The 18,787-nt window shown below is 37.3% G+C and overlaps 1 protein-coding gene across 27 annotated transcripts in view; it reads right to left on the reverse strand.

The window, feature by feature from the left end:
- The window catches only part of LOC106878297 (neural cell adhesion molecule 2), a 131,339-nt gene extending 121,419 nt beyond the window's left edge, over positions 1–9,920 (reverse strand). For 25 of the 27 annotated variants that reach the window (XM_089337868.1, XM_089337860.1, XM_089337866.1 and 22 more), the window contains exon 1: positions 8,757–9,903. In XM_089337868.1, coding sequence (XP_089193994.1) covers positions 8,757–8,820 — 64 coding nt within the window. In that variant the 5' untranslated portion in view covers positions 8,821–9,903. Of the gene's footprint in view, positions 1–8,756 lie in introns of all 27 variants that reach the window. The other 2 variants (XM_052975237.2, XM_052975242.2) reach the window with 2 other exon arrangements.
- Between the last annotated feature and the right edge of the window lie 8,867 nt (positions 9,921–18,787).

Here is an 18,787-nt window from a genome sequence, read left to right on the forward strand (position 1 = left end):
ACACGCCAACCGTGAACACCTCGTCTTCTTGCCTGCTTTTATCTTTCTTTTCAGACTGTAGGTGAGAGAGCGACCGCATACAAGGATAGAACTCTCGTTGGCTCGTTCAGAGAGGAGCTTACAACATGATGAAGGACAATGACTAAAGTATAATGAATGGTTTATGAGTCAACAAATTAACCGAAACTATGAACGTCTCAGAAGGTTGAATAATCAAAACTGAAGAATTTGCGGAAGATATACACATCTAAAACATTGTTTGTGCTTGTGTGTATAAAATCTTCCTTTAGAGAATTCAGACTTTCATAATAAAATAGTTGCATCCACAGAAAACATGAACAATCTCAATATTCTCATTTCTAAATTTAATGTGGTGAGAATCGACAAAAAGAAAGAAAAAAAAAGAAAAAAAAAATGGTTAATTTCGAAAAGTAGCGCTAATAACGATCAAAATGCTTTTGCTTTCTTGTCTTCCCCTCCCCCGGTTTCTTTAAGTTGGAAGAAATGCGGATAGGAGGGAGGGGGCTTGTTCAGCAATGCCAGATTCTTTCTGGTTTTAAGGATTGGAATCTTATTACAACGAATGGAATGAATGAATGAATGAATGAATGGGAAAAGGAAATGGAGAAAGAGATGGGATGAATGGAGAACTTAGAGATGCTGAAGAGAGCAAGAGATGCTGATATTGAATTCGATTGGGAAACTAAAAACCATTTTAGCGTTATATATATACAAGATCGAATAAGTTACAGGAAAATGATATAGAACAGAAAACTAAACTAAGCATCATTACTATTATACCGAGTAGTTTTAACTAGTAATTTAGTGTATACTATAATAGTACATGGGAAGAAAATATATACGGGGAACTGAAGCGAGAAATAGTTGGAGTGTGTGTTATAAAGATGGGAAATAATTTTGGCAAACTGTTGGTTGCATCGAGTTTTTAACCCTTCGTTCAAGGGGGGGGGGGGGGAACACATACAAAAGTATTATAACCCGGAGAATGAAAGAAACGGCGCAGTTAATTTGGTGGTGGAAATTCCACTTTATAAAGAGAGAGAGTTAATTGTGAAAAAGAGAGCAGCTAAACTCGCCCTCCTTCGTTAAAGAATTATGGTAAGATACTTAGTATCATGAGAGGAGCAGCAGCAGAACATTTCTCAGAATTTCATGATTTACATCCCTAACTGGAGAAGAAAGGAATGACAATATTTAACAAGACACTGTAATTATGTTCAGTAAAAAATACATTTAAAAAAAGAGGGAACGAAGGGGTGGGGTAGTAGAAAATAAGGGGTTAGTCCATGCAGGCCCCTCCCCCAGAAATAAATACTGTAATGTGGAGCAAAGAGACCTTGTATATATATATATTAAGTTTTAGCAAACATTTCTGGTGTTTTCTGAGAAAAAAAAATTCAGTTGATTATAAACCTAAGTTGCCTGGGAAAGGAGTGACGAAATATTCATTTCATGGGAAAACTTGCTAGAATTCCTTATAAAATAAACCTGCCTAAAATTTCTTTTGTGTGTATGTGCATGCTTGAGTAAGTGTGCACTTTGTGTGTGTGTGTGTGTGTGTGTGTGTGTGTGTAAAAGAGGAAGGTACTACTTCAAAGTTGACTGCAGTGAGAGCGAATTATTAAAGCTGGCAGAAACGTTAAGCACGTCGGGCAGAATGCTTAGTAGCATTCTTCTGGCTCTTCTGTGTTCAAATTCCACCGAGGTCTCAACTCAGCCTTTTTATCCTGGGGTGGGTGGGGTCGATCGATAAAATAAGTACCAGTCGAGCACTGGGAGTCGGTGGTATCGACCTCACATCACTTTCACGCCTTAGAATCGTTGGCTTCCAGCCAACATTTGAAACCATTATTATTATCAATGGATGGTTGCAAGGCTTTTTTCAGAAGCTGGAATTTTTAATCAAATATTCTTGGAATTCCCGAACATGGAAATAAAAACCATTTTAAACGAAATTTTTGTAAATTATGAATGAATAAAAACCAAAAGAAATAATTTGTATTTAATAATAATATAGAAATTTTTTATGAATGGAAAAATACAAAGCAACAAAAAAAAAAAAACCGAAATGATTGAATTAGCTTAGGAGGGAAGGGCCTTGCCGTGGCTAACCAGCTCTAAGGAGTCTTAATCCCTATCAACCACACATTCTTATCGTATACAAGTATTACCCGGGGCTGATCATATGAAATAATTGACTCAACAGGGCCAATATAGTAGTGAATTGTGTACGCAACATAAGGCCTCTCTCTCTCTCTCTCTCTCTCTCTCTCTGTATACAATTTCCTTGTTTTGTTAGGTCTCCATGGCAAGCACCGACTCCTGCTGTGACCACCGCGTCGGTATTGGTGTGATTTAAGAGACTTAACTGCTAGTTCTAATTCTGACAAAACCAGCTACCACCTTGTAAGATTTATTTATTTGCAAGTGATACTGGTTAAAAAAAAAAAAAAATTCCCAGACAAATACCAGATATTTTTTAAATTTTTTACAAACCTTATTACCTCAACAGCAGTCTCTCAAACACCCTCCCCACTAATTTTGATATTACAAAACTATTGCAGCTTATTTTCAGTACACAATGTGTGCGTGTTCTGAAATGCAACTGTCAACTATGAGTTGATTATATTACAAAATAAAAATAGTCTGCAACAATTTGTATAAAACTATCTTAATAGCAAGCTAACCTATTTACATACTTTACACTAAAGGTATTTAAACAAATTTAACATTGTTAGTACAACCTACTACTACATGTCAATTACACACATATCTATCTATCTATCTATCTATCTATTTATCTATCTATCTATTCACACACGCATTAAAAGATCGCATGTATTATGTTGTGCTATTAAATAGCAGTATGGTTGCCGCCCTTAACTCGAAAGGTTACAGAGGCGTGCGCGCACACACGCACCTTCTTTTATTTCGCTTGAGCCATCACGGCCACAGACCAAACGAAAGCACCACACACACACACACACACGACAGAAATCCCTACAAATCGGCATCAACAACAGTTGAGACAACTGAAGGAGTCTCATGACAGTTTGTTTAGCACGAAGTCAGTCCTCAGGAAGTAGAGACAAGGTTTATGATCATCATAAGGCATGTCACACTTAACCATCTTTTTCCAGATGTAGTAGTAATATTAGTCGTAGTATACATCTAATACCACTATTGTGATATGAACAAAATTTAACAGCTATTGCAAGCAGGTGGGGCTTCTTCCAGACCTACTAGAGACTAGAGCAGGAGTCCCTCAAAAACCAACACCTTATCCCATCGTCTTCTAATGTGGGGACGAAATGAAATACTAGATAAGGTCCCAGTATCTAGTTCCGGGTAGGGATGTATGGTTACAGTATCTCTGTTCCCAAACAATTTATTTTCAAAATGTGTGTAAGCGTGTGTGAGCAATATTGACTGAGAGAGGGTAAAATATAGCAGGAAGGATATTGATGTTATATGAATATAAAACATTACAATCACTCTCTCACATTTAAATCTTAACCGTTCATACAACACACACACACACACACACGCAAGCATACTCGCTCTGCGTGTGTGTGTGAGAGAGAGAGGGGGGAGAGAGAATATGTGTGTGTGTGTGTGTGTGGTATGATAGTGGAAACTACGAGTCGTGCAACCCAAGGCTCAGTGTGGAAAATGACTCGCATACTTGAATTCAATATAAGAGAGATCTTGGCGTAACAGATCATAGAGAGAGAGAGAGCGCATGTGCGTGTGTGTATGAGCGAGTGACTGTGTGCAAGTGTGTGTACGACTGCTGCAAGTGTTTGTGTTTGTATATGTGCGCGCGCGCGCCTTATGTGTGTGTTGGAGTGAATGACTGACTGAAAGGCACAGTTAAATGTTACAATCGATTATAAACAGCACACTATTTGAACTTGCGTATGAGAGAATACTGCTATACACACTGGTAAATATATATATATATATATATATATATATATATATATACACACACCAGTCATTTTTCAGTCGACACACACAGGCATCAGACAAACACGTATCCATACTGTTTATTAAGCACTACGAGGCCACACACACACACACACACACACACACACACACACACACACACACCGTGTGTTACAAGTAAAATCGATATAAATTATACTGAACACATCTACACATGCCCCCCCAACTAGAAGGTCATAGATACTTGCAATTATAAAACAATTTGGATAAAATTAAAGATATTCAAGTATTTTAAAACATTATACATATGCAATACATTAGGCGGGTTTCGACTTCAATATCAAAATCATATTGTGGGACATGAAAGACAAGCTTATTTTCGGGTTTCAGTCAATAGCGTGCTATATATTGGGAACATCTTATTAGGCTAATAGTAGTAAATTTGGGAGTTCATCCCCAAAGGCTAAATGAACACACACACACACACACACACACACACAACATGAGAGAGGATGAGAGATCAAAACAGGAACTGAGTGGGTTGGCGATACTAAAAGGTTTATTAACGACATAGCTGAAATAGATTCAAGTGAGAATCGAAACCAGAACCCACGTACTTTTATGCATAACCTACAATAAATTTGCTTTCGCTTTTGCCGGTGAAAGTACATGGACGACAACAGTCAAATTACTGAAAAAAGTAAAAGAATAAAAAAAAAAAAAAAAAGAATATTTCTGTAATTAATATTAACCCCCACCCACTCTTCCAACCCAAAGAAATGACGAAAGCTGACGTCGACAAGATTTGAACCAGCACAGCATTTAAGGCGAGAGTCCCTCACTACCACCAGTCATTTATATTAGCAATAATGGTTTCCAATATAAGAACAAGCCCCAGCGATTTTCAAGCGAGGTTCTTAGAAATCATCGATGACATCGACCGACCCCACCCTCCCGGGGGAATAGACGAAGGTTTTTTCTTTACCGACTTCGGAAGGAATAAAAAAAGGCAGAGTTGTTCCCTGAGAACGTAGAGAGACGAGAACAAATACCGCAAGACATTTTGTCCGACGCTCTAACGATTATTCTAACTAACCCTTGCACCCTTGTGGTAATTCTTTCTACCAACAGAAACTATGCCAACAATTTTAGAGGGAGTTCAGTCGATGTTATCAACCGCAGTACTTTAAATGGTACTTTATATATATAAAAAATAAAAAAGGCCAAGTCGACTCGGATGCGATTTGAACTCAGAAACGTAAAAACCGGAAGAAATGCAGCTAAGCACTTTATCCAGCGCACTAACGGCAGCCCAACCCAGCTCGTCGCCGCCTTTAATTTCAGGCGTTGTGCCTATAGTAGAAAGGGGTAACATAAGCAACCCAACCCCAGATCATCTTTCTTTTTTATGTCCAAAAAAAAAAGAAAACGTTTGGAGCAAATTAAAAGTGTAAGTAGAGGAAATCGAAACCCTACTTAACCGATTCGGTTTAGCGAGAAACTTAAACTTTGCTCCACCACTAACGTACGTTTAAAAAAAAAAGCAAATAGAGCGATTAAGTGGTTGGCTGATCTGCTAGAAATAGCAACCAATTATCACTTAAATCCCAACCTATCATCTTATATAAGTGACACTGGACAAGGTAGCCAAAGGAGAGGGGAACCCCCCCCCCCGCATCCCGTCAGATAATCTCAGCTAGAATGCCTTTAATGCTAGATCTTGTCTTGTGTTCGATCAGGGGAGATAGACCCAAGGCCATGGGATAGGCTGATGTTCAGGGAGAGATTGACATTTGAAACCGTGACCGAACTGCTTCTTCCAAGAAACGCCGAGGAAAGGGAGAGAGAAGTATCAGCATACCTTACTTCCATTCTATCATTCATACATACACACATACAGCGAGGGAGAAGATGGAACGTTCATGCCTTTTCCCAACCGAAATAGTTTACCGAAGTGAAATCACTTCAAGACATGAAGCCCAAGGAAATCCATTCGGCTGCATGATTGTGCGGTGTTCATGCCTTTCCTGCTGAGCACATAATTTTGATAAGACAGGTCACAAGCTCAGCATCCCCTAGCGATGCAGTAGCATCTGCAATCATACTGTCCATCGCTTCAGGAAGGGTTGTGGCCTTCATGGCTTGCCCTCCCGACGACCATCACGCATCTGCTGAGCAAAGTGATCAAATGACGTAATAAATAATTTGATACACACATATATATCGATCTCCGCTATTGGTAGATTTGGTGGTTTTATTTTAAACTTTCCCCCAGGAAGAAAGAACTGACGATTTTTACCCAGCGCAGGATCTGAACTCGGGTCGTAATTAAAACAGCTACATTTTATCTAATGCTCTATACCGATTCTGCCAAACCCTCGTCCAATTATTAAAAAAAAAAAGCCGGGGAGGGGACAACATCTACCAACAGTACATAACTAGTACTTCATTTTATCAACCTCAGGAAGAATGAGACACACACACACATAAATAGATCTTGGCTGAAATCGAACTCAGAACTTTTCAGTCCGATGTTGTACATGGTCAGCTAAACCAAAGAATAGTCCAAATCTCATAAGAGAGCACGAGGAGGTTGCAACAATAATGCCTTTCTCCAACTCCAAGCAACACGGGTGGTGAGGACCCAGTCGATTACATATTCGATCCCAGTACATGACTGGTACTGCTGGTCGGGTCGGCCTTGGTAAGGTTTCATATTCGACAGACGGAAGAGAAGCTCACAAGATATTGATGTCTATGTCAAATATATATTTTATAGGGTACTATACTTAGGTATATACAGCCATACAGATGCACACTGGTCTCAGTACAAAGTACATTTCGCCGATTCGGTCCTTCCATTTACTTTGGGAGTTTTCTTTCCCCACTTAACTCTTAAGATAGGGACCAATGAAGGGGTTACCTAAACACTTCCCCGACTAACAATTCTGCTACAAACAGGGGAATGGTTTCTAAGGGGTCAGTATACGTGGTAGAAATAGCCATATCTCTCCAAAATCACATCCTACCATCCTCAGATGAAAAGACAAGAAAACGTGGGGTTGATCACGGCTGGAACGCATTTGACAAGTCTACTGTATGAGTAGGGGGGACCGGTGGGTAAGCAACAACGACGACCAACTACAAGGAAATCCCCTACGCAGTGGTCCATTATCGACGTGCTAGAAATAACAGCCAAATTTACCTCAAATCACACGATTCATCCGTCGTTGAAAGATTAAAAAAGGGGGGTGGGACATATCGGTGTATATATATAAATAACATGGTCTGCTGGTTCGTAGATGGCCTGGGGCTAAACTACAAGCGATAACAAGGTTTCTAACGGAGGTGGACGGCCTGAGGAAGAGATTTTATACAAGAACGTTGAACCTTGTTAATACGAGCGAGATTTGAACCTACGGCAATAATAATCATGTTTTGTAGCAGTCACGAGGTCACACACACACACACACACGGGGAGGAACAAAATCAATGTGTATGTGTGTGTGTAAGAGTGTATGCGCACGTATATATATATATATATATATATATATATATATATATATACATACACACACACACACAAATACTTTATCGATATCGAGAAATGAAGTCAAACGACAGAGGCGGGATTTGAACTCAGAACTCGACAAAAAATGAACTGTAGACGTTTTGCGTCCGACACTACCGCTTCGGCCACATTTAACAGAGTTTCTAGACACACACACACATATATATATATATACATGTAGATGTAGGTATGTACATGTACGTTGTTATGCATATACTCACATATTATTTGTATTATATATATATATATATATATATATATATATATATACACACACACACACACACACAGATATATAAGTATAATCACACACACACACACACGACCCTCTGCAAACCATTAGGTCTTTAGTAGCTGAACCACGACAGCAAGAAGCAGCGGAGGCGGGATTTGAACCCGCAGCATAACCAGAAAAACAAAAAAGCTAAACTCGGGCGCTCTACCGATTATTTTTTTCAATACAATTTCCATAAGTTTTTTTCTTTTCAACATTTTAATATTTATACATAAAACAATGTTAATTAATTAATTATAATTAATTTTTTAAAAAGCATAAAATCTTTTTTTCTTTTAAATTTCTGAAGCAACATTCAAAAAAAAAAACCACAATAATCAAATTATACATACATACAAATATATACACATGTGTGGGTGTATGTATACACGTTTTGTATACATGAATGTATGTATCTATATATACGTGTGAATGAATATACATGTGTATTATATATACGAATATATATACACACATGTATGCGTGTAAGCGTATACGTGTGAAAATATAAATATACACACCAAATGAATATATATACATATCTCTACGTATGTTTAATAGTTAGTTTTATATAAATACATATATATGCATGTACGCGGTGAATACATATATACATATATATATATATATATATATACACACATACATATATAATCACACATATATATATAATCACACAAGCATATTTGTGTATACGTAGTTACTGTTATGCGTATATTAACTGAATATATACACACGTATTTATGAATTCGATTTCTGTATGTATATATCATATCTAATTACTATGCATATCTATGCTCTACATGCATAAGTGTATATACATACATACACTTACATTTAATATACATGTCATCGTGTGGGAATGTTTACTCATGTATGTATGTGTATATATATATATGTATGTATATGTGTTCGTGTGTGTATATATGCTACAAATCTTACCTGTTGTTTGAAGAAGAGCCATTAAAACCAAGGTTATAGACAACAAACGGACGGTGACTTCCATGATGGAAACACAATAAAACGATTTGTTATATGTATTGGTAATGACGGGTAAAAACCAGACGACACTTTAACAGGGTGTATATTAGTATATACACCTCGTAATTTGATAAATTTTTCACTGAAAAATGCTTGTTGCGTAAGGTATTATCATGTAGGATACAAGAAATTTCTCCAAATTTAGTTGTATTTAGACATTTTTTAGTAAAACTTCCTCGGCCTTTTGCTCCCTGTCCGCCTTCTTTGGTGGGAAACGTAGAAAATGGATTTAAAAAAAGATCTTTTTTTTCTTCTTTGCCTCTTTCTTTCTCTCTTTCACTCCAACAATATATTAATTATTTATATTAATGAAGATTTGGTATCTCTTGTTCAATTAAATATGTTTCTTCCTTCAAACAAATCCAGGTAATGAATGTTGTGGGATTGATAATAATACTATTATTATTATTATTATTTCCTTTCTATTCTTGTGTTTTTTTTTGTTTTCCGTTCTGTAAAATATTCTTTAAATATATTTTATCCAGGATTTTTGACTCCTTGATTTGTAAATGCAACCCTTTTTTAAAAAAAAAAACCCTTTTTCTTTCTTTTTTTGGTCAATTATAACAAACCTCTTGTAATTAGTAATATTAATTAATAATGTAAATTAAAATAAATTACTTATTATTTTCTAGATTTAGACAAAATCTAACTTGATGACTGGGCGTGCATGTATATACATATATATACACACATACGATTTATACACAGATATATATATATATATATATATATATTTATATATATATGTATGTATTATGTGTATATATATATATATATCTTCTCCCTGTTCGACTAAGGTGAAGACTTGGACATGTAATATATCAAATTAAAAAAAAAATAACACCAAACCAGCCAATATGTGTGTATATATATTATATATATATACGTTGGTGTATATATATATACATATATATAATAATGGTGTGTGTATATAACAAGACTATCGTGGAAAACGATTTCACAGATTGAGGAAAAAGACTTCTCTTTCGTCGAATTGCTTCTCTCGTTCCTCCTCCCACTACAAATTGCTCCTTTCACTACTCTTTCTAACCCTCACTGTCCGCCACTCATCTATCATATACTTACACTCTCACTTTTATGTCTGTATCTCTCTATTTGTATTCTCTATCTCCTTCTCCTCCTCCTCCTCCGCCTCTGTCTCCGATTCTTACGCTCAACCTTTACACTTCCCCCCTCTCTGAATTCTTTATCTCTCTCTCCCTCTTTTTGATTTACATTTTCATCAGTCTCTGTCACTCCTTCTTGCCCCTCCCTCTGTCACTTACTCTCTTTCGCTCTCTTTTTTTTTTCTATCATACTTTCTACTTCCTCTCTCTCTCTCTCTCAATATTTTCACTCTTATCTCTCTCTTTCCGACTGTTTCTCTTTGTTTCCCTTGTTTGTCTTACTCTTTCTTTATTCTACTCCTCTCTCTTTTCTATCTCTATATCTATTGTTTCCGTTTCCTCCTCTCTTTTCCCTACATACATACGCGCATATATTATATATATAGATAGACAAATAGATAGCTAGCTAACTATATAGATACATAGACAGACAGATAGACAGCTAGAAAGATAGATAGATAGATCCTATCACTCATGGTGTCATTTGACACTCACTCAGTTCACTCCATTTTTATTTCTTCGTCATTTCTTCTTTTCATCTAATCTCATTTTTCTATAATATCGCCAACCTCTTCCATCATTCACACACTCTTATGTCTCTCTCTCTCTCTCTTTCTTTCTCTATTCCTTTTTACTCTACTACCTTCTCTCACTCACACTCAGTCCCTCTCTCCTTTACTCTTTCTCTTTATCAATCACTATCATTTTGTCTCTTTCTGTTTTCCTTTCTCTCTTTGCATCTCTATCTATAACTTTTACTCTATCTATAACTTTTACTCTATCTATATCTAACAGTCTCTCTCTCTCTCTCTCTCTCTCTCTCTCTCTCTCTGATTCTAACAATCTCCCTATATCTAACACACTCTCTCATACTTCTCTCTCTCTCTCTCTCTGCTAATATTTATCTCCCCTTCCTTTACCTCTTACTCCTCCTATAATCAATCTTCAATTCGACTCCCTCCTATTTACTCTTCTCTCACTCTCTATATACAGATAGATCTGTATATACCTTCCTACTTACATATCTATTTATCTCTCTCTCTCTGTGCCTTCCACTCTTTCTGTCGGTTCTCCCACTCTCAATCGTTTCTATCTATCTATCTATCTATCTATCTATCTATCTATATACCCACTACCTTTCTGCCTCCCACTCAGTGTTCGTATGCTCTCTTTCTCTCACCTTTCCTTACTTTCTATCTATCTATCTACCTCTCTACCTATGTTTTCTGCCTCCCCCTCTCTTTTCGTTTCTCTTACCCACTCTCACACTCTCTCTAGCTTTCTTCACCCATTCACTTTTCCGTTGATTTTTGAAAACCAAATTTCCTTCATCTGGTTTTAGATTCTTATTGAGCCAAGGCGACAGAAAGACCTTGGATTCTCTCTGTCGACGGCATCACTTCATTTCTTTCTTCCATCCAAGAAGGATAGCAATTATTTGCATATCTGTCTGTCTCTCTCTCTCTCTCTCTATCTATCTATCTATCTATCCGTCTATCTATCTATCTATCTATCTATCTATCTATCTATCTATCTATCTATCTATCTATCTATCTATCTATCTATCTATCTATCTATCTCTCTATCTATCTATCTATCTCTCTATCTATCTATCCGTCTATCTATCTATCCGTCTATCTATCTATCTATCTATCTATCTATCTATCTATCTATCTATCTATCTATCTACATGTGTGTGTTTGTATACACATACATATATACATACTGGTGCATATGTATACATATTTTGAATCAAACACTTAAAAAGATGTGTACACACACGTGTGTGTGTGTGTGCTTGCATATACGTATGTATAGATATTTGTGTCGTGTCTATACACAAATACATGTATACGCGTATGTGTGTATATATATATATATATAGAGAGAGAGAGAGAGAGAGTACGATGTCTATGTATGTACGTATATTTGTATATATACACACACATCTACGTATATATATCCAATATACACACACACTCGTTTGTGTGAGACAAAGTGTGAATATACATATATATGTGTGTGTATGTGTGTTAGTTGTTTTATCGAAGACTAATGTAGTTCAATGACCAAACAACATAGAAAAGAGAAATTGGTGAATGTTTCCATTCTGTCGTTCTAATGATGAAACTGCAGCCATCATTTCATCTCAAATTCCTTTTCTTCGTTTTGTTCGATGGATTTTCATTCATTTTTACCTCCGTTTCTCTAAATTTCTGTGAGGAAAATACAACATTATGTTGGTAAAAATATGTGTATATATAGCTATTACAATTAACTACATATATACACTTATACAAACAAGTATATATATGTTTATATACATACATGTTTAATTTATACATGGATGTCTATTTATTTGTCTATTTCTCTCTCTCACGCTCTCTCTCTCTCTCTCTCCCTCTACGCACACGCACATATATACACATACAATATGTATATAAATTTGTATTTTTATATGTATACATTTAATATATACTTGTTTACAGAGATGTATATCTGTACACACACACATATATATACATAAATGTATATATATATATAAATGTGTATATATATATATATATATATATATATATATATACATATGCCTGCATATGTATATATGCATGTGTGTATACATTGGTGTTTTGAAATAAACACTTATCTATGCATATACATATGCATATATACATATAAATACATATATATGTGTAAGTATCCGCTCTCTATATCTAATCCTCTCTCTCTCTCTATCTATCTATCTGTGTGTGTACATCCATGTATGTATGTATGTATGTATGCATGTATGTACATATGTATGTATACATCTCTTCGCTTGTCTGTATGGAAGTTTCTCTTGTCGTTTTGCATCGTCGTAACGGCGGAGGCAGCAAGGTTTTGCAGTCGTTATTATTATCTAGGCCAGAAAACAAAACCAGCGTTGCGGAACCCACTTCGTGTCCCACTACAGTCAGCCTAACGAGAACCTCAGGGGACAGTTCAAAATCAGCCCCTACCACTACTACCTCTGCAGAACATAAACCCTTTCCTTTTTTTACTAGTAACCCCGCTTTTTTCTTTTCTTTTCCCTTTTTTTTTCTTTTCTTTTGTGGCTCAAAGATCTATTTTTTAAAATGTTACGATTTGGTCGTGTTCCTTAGAGACATATACCTATACGTATACACGATAGTGTGTATTATATGTGTGTATGTATGCATGTGTGAGTGCGTATACATACACACACACGCACATACGTACACACACACACACATATATATATATATATATATATATATATATATATATATATATATATATATATAGAGAGAGAGAGAGAGAGAGAGAGATGGGTGGATAGATAGATAGATAGATAGATAGATAGAATTAGCGATGCAAAGAGGAAACTAGTCAAAGCATGGGTATATATATGTGTGTATATATATATATATATATATATATATATATATATATATATATATACTATATATTTATAGATATCATTAATGGTCAAGAATAACAGAATGACTCAAGAACCGGGGGTTTTGTTTATTAGAGCTTATACATACATGCATACACATACGTACACAAACATATATACACACATACATAAATACAGACATGATATATACACGCACACATACGTACACATACATACATACACATATACACATACATGCATGTGTCTGTATGTATGGAAAACGGACGTTAAATGATGATAACATACATACATACATACATTCATACGTTTATATACACGCGTGACTGTGTAAGAAATTTGCTTCCCAACCATATGGTTCTGGGTTCAGTTCCAATCCATAGCACCTTGTACTATAGCGAACAACGAAAAAAACAAACAGACAAACGAGACATGCAACATAAAAAGTATACCCCTTCGTCAGTTGTTTCTGTTTCATCTACTCCGCGTATATTCTCTCTCTACCTATATGTGTGTGTAATACAAATAATATGTGAGTATATTGCATATATTACGTACATGTATGTACATCCCTACATTTACATGTATATATAGATGCATATCTGGGCACAGGACGTCACAAAAAAAAACGTGGACAAAATGAAAAACAAAACATAAACAGAGCACAGAAAACGAACAGGCCACATAGAGAATATTTCCTTCGTCAGCTGCCCCTACACATATATATATATATATACATATATATACATATATACACATATATATACAAAAAGAGAGAGAGAGAGAGCTCCACCTTAGGCAAGTGTTTTCTACTGGTCTCGGGCCGACCAAAGCCTTGTGAATGGATTTGGTAGACGGAAACTGAAAGAAGCCCAGGTACTTTTTGGTTATATTCCCCCAACAAAAAAAATTGTTTAACCCTCAATAAAACAAAACAAAAAAAATTAATAAACAGGAAAGCTGAAAACATCTTATTGAATCTCTTTTACTCTTTGACTTATTTCAGTCATTTGACTGTGGCCATGCTGGAGCACCGCCTTTAGTCGAGCAAATCGAACCCAGGACTTATTCTTTGTAAGCCTAGTACTTATTCTATCAGTCTCTTTTGCTGAACCGCGAAGTTACGGGGACGTAAACACACCAGCATTGGTTGTCAAACGATGTTGGAGGGGGGGGGGCAAACATAGATACACAAACATATACACAAACACACACACACACATATATATATACATATATACGACGGGCTTCTTTCAGTTTCCGTCTACCAAATCCACTCACAAGGCTTTGGTCGGCCCGAGGCTATAGTAGAAGACACTTGCCCAAGGTGTCACGCAGTGGGACTGAACCCGGAACCATGTGGCTCGTAAGCAAGCTACTTACCACACAGCTACTCCTACGTCTCACCTTTGCCAGACCATTAACTGTCTGAAAATCACCGATATGGTCTGCCAGTGTAGCGGAGAATGCTATCTCTACGAGTGACATAAAAGCAGTGTTGGCAAAGAAGGCGGGAGAGGTATGCAGTAATATACATCTGGAAGATCCTGGAAGGAATCGTGCCAAGTTTTGGCATTGAAAGCTACACCAGTGCCAGAACAGGGCGACACTGCATAGTGCCAAAGATTCCAGCAACGCCATCGCGCTTCAGGACTAGTTACTGCAACAGCCTGGGTTCCATGGGCCCACAGCTTTTTAATATTCTCCCAAAGAGCCTGAGGAACCTGCACAAAGTAGATGTAGGCGTTTTTAAATCAAAGCTGGACCTCTTCCTGTCGAGAGTCCCAGATGAACCTACCTCACGGCAAGAGGTACAAATGAGGGTAGCTACATCAAACTCCATTCCTCACCAAGTACCACATATTGGAGGAGGATCTCAGTAATAACAGTGTAGCAAAACGGCGGTGCATCAGCATGGCCGCAGCTCTGAGCTGAAACTATAGCAAAAAAAAAAAAAAAACGTGGGAGCATGCTTCTAAATTTGTAGAAGAATATCATCCTGATAAAGTAACTACAAGTCGTGAAGCTGCTTTATTTAATAACACTGCTCTTGTGTATTTTCGTAACAATTTGAAAAGCAGAAAAACTTCTCTTGATATGTTTCTAATGAAACGACCTGCAAGTATGAAAAGTGAAGAAAGTGTGTCCAAAAAGCCTAAATTAAGCGAATTGAGAGAGAAAACGCCAGAAATTGTTCTCCTTCCAGACAGTAATCCTCCTCCCCGCTCTATGAACTTCCTCGCGCACATATCGTCACATCTTAAAGGTAATTCAGTTAATAATAATAGTACCAGGCAGTGGCTCTCATGGCTTCTGATCTTAACTGATTGGAAATGTTATCATGTACATTGTTTTGTCTTGGTATAAAAAGATGGGCTACAGCAAATATTCTGCTTAATACCACAGATTTGCTTGTCAGTTGTTTGACCTTAACCAGTTGAGCATGTCCCTTGGTGATTGACGATATGTGCATCTCTCATCACGGGCAGAAGTAGTGGGGGAGCATCATAGCCATGTGTTGAGAGGAATTCTTTGGGGTTTGGATTATTCACCTTTGGAAACATGAATGTTTCATTCAACATCCTTAAACAACCCTAATTCAGGGACCTTTTGAGTGGGATGGGCTACTCGACCTGAAGAAAATTCTAACTGGACCCCACCTGAAAGGTCATGCGCTGTTTATCTTGATATGAGATCACCATGTCGCGCATATATGATTGTGATGCATGTGCCTGGTGTACCCTTATCAGACGGGTAGTCATGATGGGTATAATGGGCTTCGTATATTTTGCCCCAGTGTCACTTAAATTTCTATAATTTCGAATTTTTTACTGTCGGAATATCGTTCAACCAATAAAATATCTTCCAATCGAATCGCAGTCTTCGTCTTGACTGTTTACCTTTGTGAAGAGTTACGTCAATCCTTTTTTAAAATGTAACAACAACAACAATAATAATAATAATAATAATAATAATAATAATAATAATAATAATAATAATAATAATAATAATAATAATAATGATGATGATAATAATATATAAGGAGGAAGTCAACTTCTTAAGCCACTTCTTAAACTCAAGATGTTCCTGCGTTTGAATTTGTTTTGCGTTGATAAAATGTTGCACAACACTGAAATCACTTTCTGGAGCAGAGCAATCAATTACAAAAATCAGCGATACAACAATACTTATGGTGACGGTATGAAACCGATTACACTTCCGGTCTTTCGTTTAGCTTCTCCTGAAAGGAAGTTCTAGGGAAGAACTCGGTAAGAGTAGAACTGGGAACAATGGTGCGTAAGAGATGGTTATGCACACTTCGAAACCCTGAAAATCCTGTACCAAGGCTCCACTACCGGATGCAGTCGAAAGTCATATTGGGACACACACGCACACACATTTTCTGAAAATCGAGATAAACATTTCTGAACACTTAAAAATACACCTTTCTGAAAATTGTTTGGAAATAGGCGCCCTTTTCGCCTCTTGTTGTGTGATAAGAAGCTTGCTTCCAAACCATATGGTCACGCGTTCAGTCCCGCAACGTGGCACCTTGGGCAAGTGTCTTTCAACTATAGCCTCGCGCCAACCAAAGCCTTGTGAGTGGAAACTGAAAGAAGCCCGTCGTTTATATATATATATATATGTGTGTGTGTGTGCGTGTGTCTATGTTTGTGTGTCACAGTTTGTCCCCCACCCATAATCGCTTGACAACTGATGTTGGTGTGTTTACGTCCCCGTAACTTAGCGGTTCGGCAAAAGCGTCCTATAGGGTAAGTACTAGGCTCACAAAGAATAAATCCTGGGGATGAAAGGCGAGGTCGACAGCGGCGGAATTTGAAATCAGAACGTGAAAAGCCTGAAGAAAAAGCTACTGAGCACTTTGTCCGGCTTGCCAATGATTCTTATTTCTTTATTGGCTACAATGTGTGTGTGTGTGTGTGTGTGTGTGTGTGTGTGTGTGTGTGTGTGTTAAAGAGAGAAAGACAGAGAGAAAGTTAGAGAGCGAGAGAGAGTGAGTGCATTAGAGAGGGTCACAGAGAGAGAGAGAGAGAGAGAGCGAGAGAGTTAGATAGAGACACACAGAAAGAGAATTAGAGAGGGACTTGATTCTAAAGACCCAGTTCTTCACTGGTTAGTTTACTTACGCACCAAGTAACTGTCGAAGCTCAGTCATCTTTAGTTTAGCCCTCGACCTATCACAACACTAGTATCCCTCACCCCAACACCCACTACAGCTTTTTTTTTAGTTTTATCTATCAGCTTCTTTATTGTTTAGTCTACAAGTCAGCAGCGAGCGCGGAAAAAAAAACGTTATCATGAAACAGGTTTGCCAAATGCCAAACGGCTTCGACCTCTTAAAGGGGCGAAATGCACTAAGTAATGTTCCCTTGTCTCCGTTTAAGCCAATAGAGCAGCAGTTAATGGGTTTCTTTGATTCCTGTTTTATCCTATTGGGTTTCCATACCCATTCGATGAATATTAAAAAATAAAATCCTTCTGCATTTTTATTATCAAATATTATTAGGAATTTTATCTTTTACGCGTTTCGGTCATTTGACTGCGGCCATGCTGGAGCGCCGCCTTCATTCGCACAAATCGACTCCAGGACTTATTCTCTCGGTGTCTATTGCCGAACCGCTGGTGTTCGAGACCATAAGACACACCTACATCGGTTGCCAAGCGATGATGGGTATTATACATTCCACTGTTTTTCCGCAAACAGAAAACATTGGTTTCAAATTTCAGCACAAAGCCAGCAATTTCGGGGGAGGGGCTAAGTCTATTTGATCGACCCCAGTGCTCGACTGGTACTTATTTTATCGACCCCGAAAGAATAAAAGGCAAAAGACGACCTCGGTGGAATTTGAACTCAGAACGCAAAGACGAACGAGATGCCGCTAGGCCACCCAGAAAAGATTAAATTCTAACATTGATACACGGCCATAAATTTGAAGTGGGAAGGACAGTCATGTGACTCGATCGGTACTTTATTTTATCAATCCAGTCCTTCCATGGTACTTTATTTTGTTGTCCCAGCTCGTCAAGGAGATCTCCGGATCCGGAGGACGTTTTTGAAGACGGCACATACATTTCAACCGGGGCCAGGAATTTTTTTCTTTTTTTTGTGGGGCGGGGGTCTCATAATAATGTTCAAATATATGTATGACTATAACATTTACAGAAAGGGAAGGGCTCAAAAGTAACTTAGTAACCCCTAATAAAATTTCTCTTACAAAGCACTGTTGGGCATTCGATATGCTGTACCGGCATTCGATCTGTAGAAGTGGAGAGGTTGATAAAGAAGCCAAACTTGTAATCTTCAGTTCGGTTTTCGTGCCTATCCTTACCTATGATCATGAACATAGGCCCGGGAACAGGAA

This window comes from Octopus bimaculoides, chromosome 20, assembly GCF_046866305.1.
Source record: "Octopus bimaculoides isolate indiv1 chromosome 20, ASM4686630v1, whole genome shotgun sequence".
Lineage (NCBI taxonomy): Eukaryota > Metazoa > Mollusca > Cephalopoda > Octopoda > Octopodidae > Octopus > Octopus bimaculoides.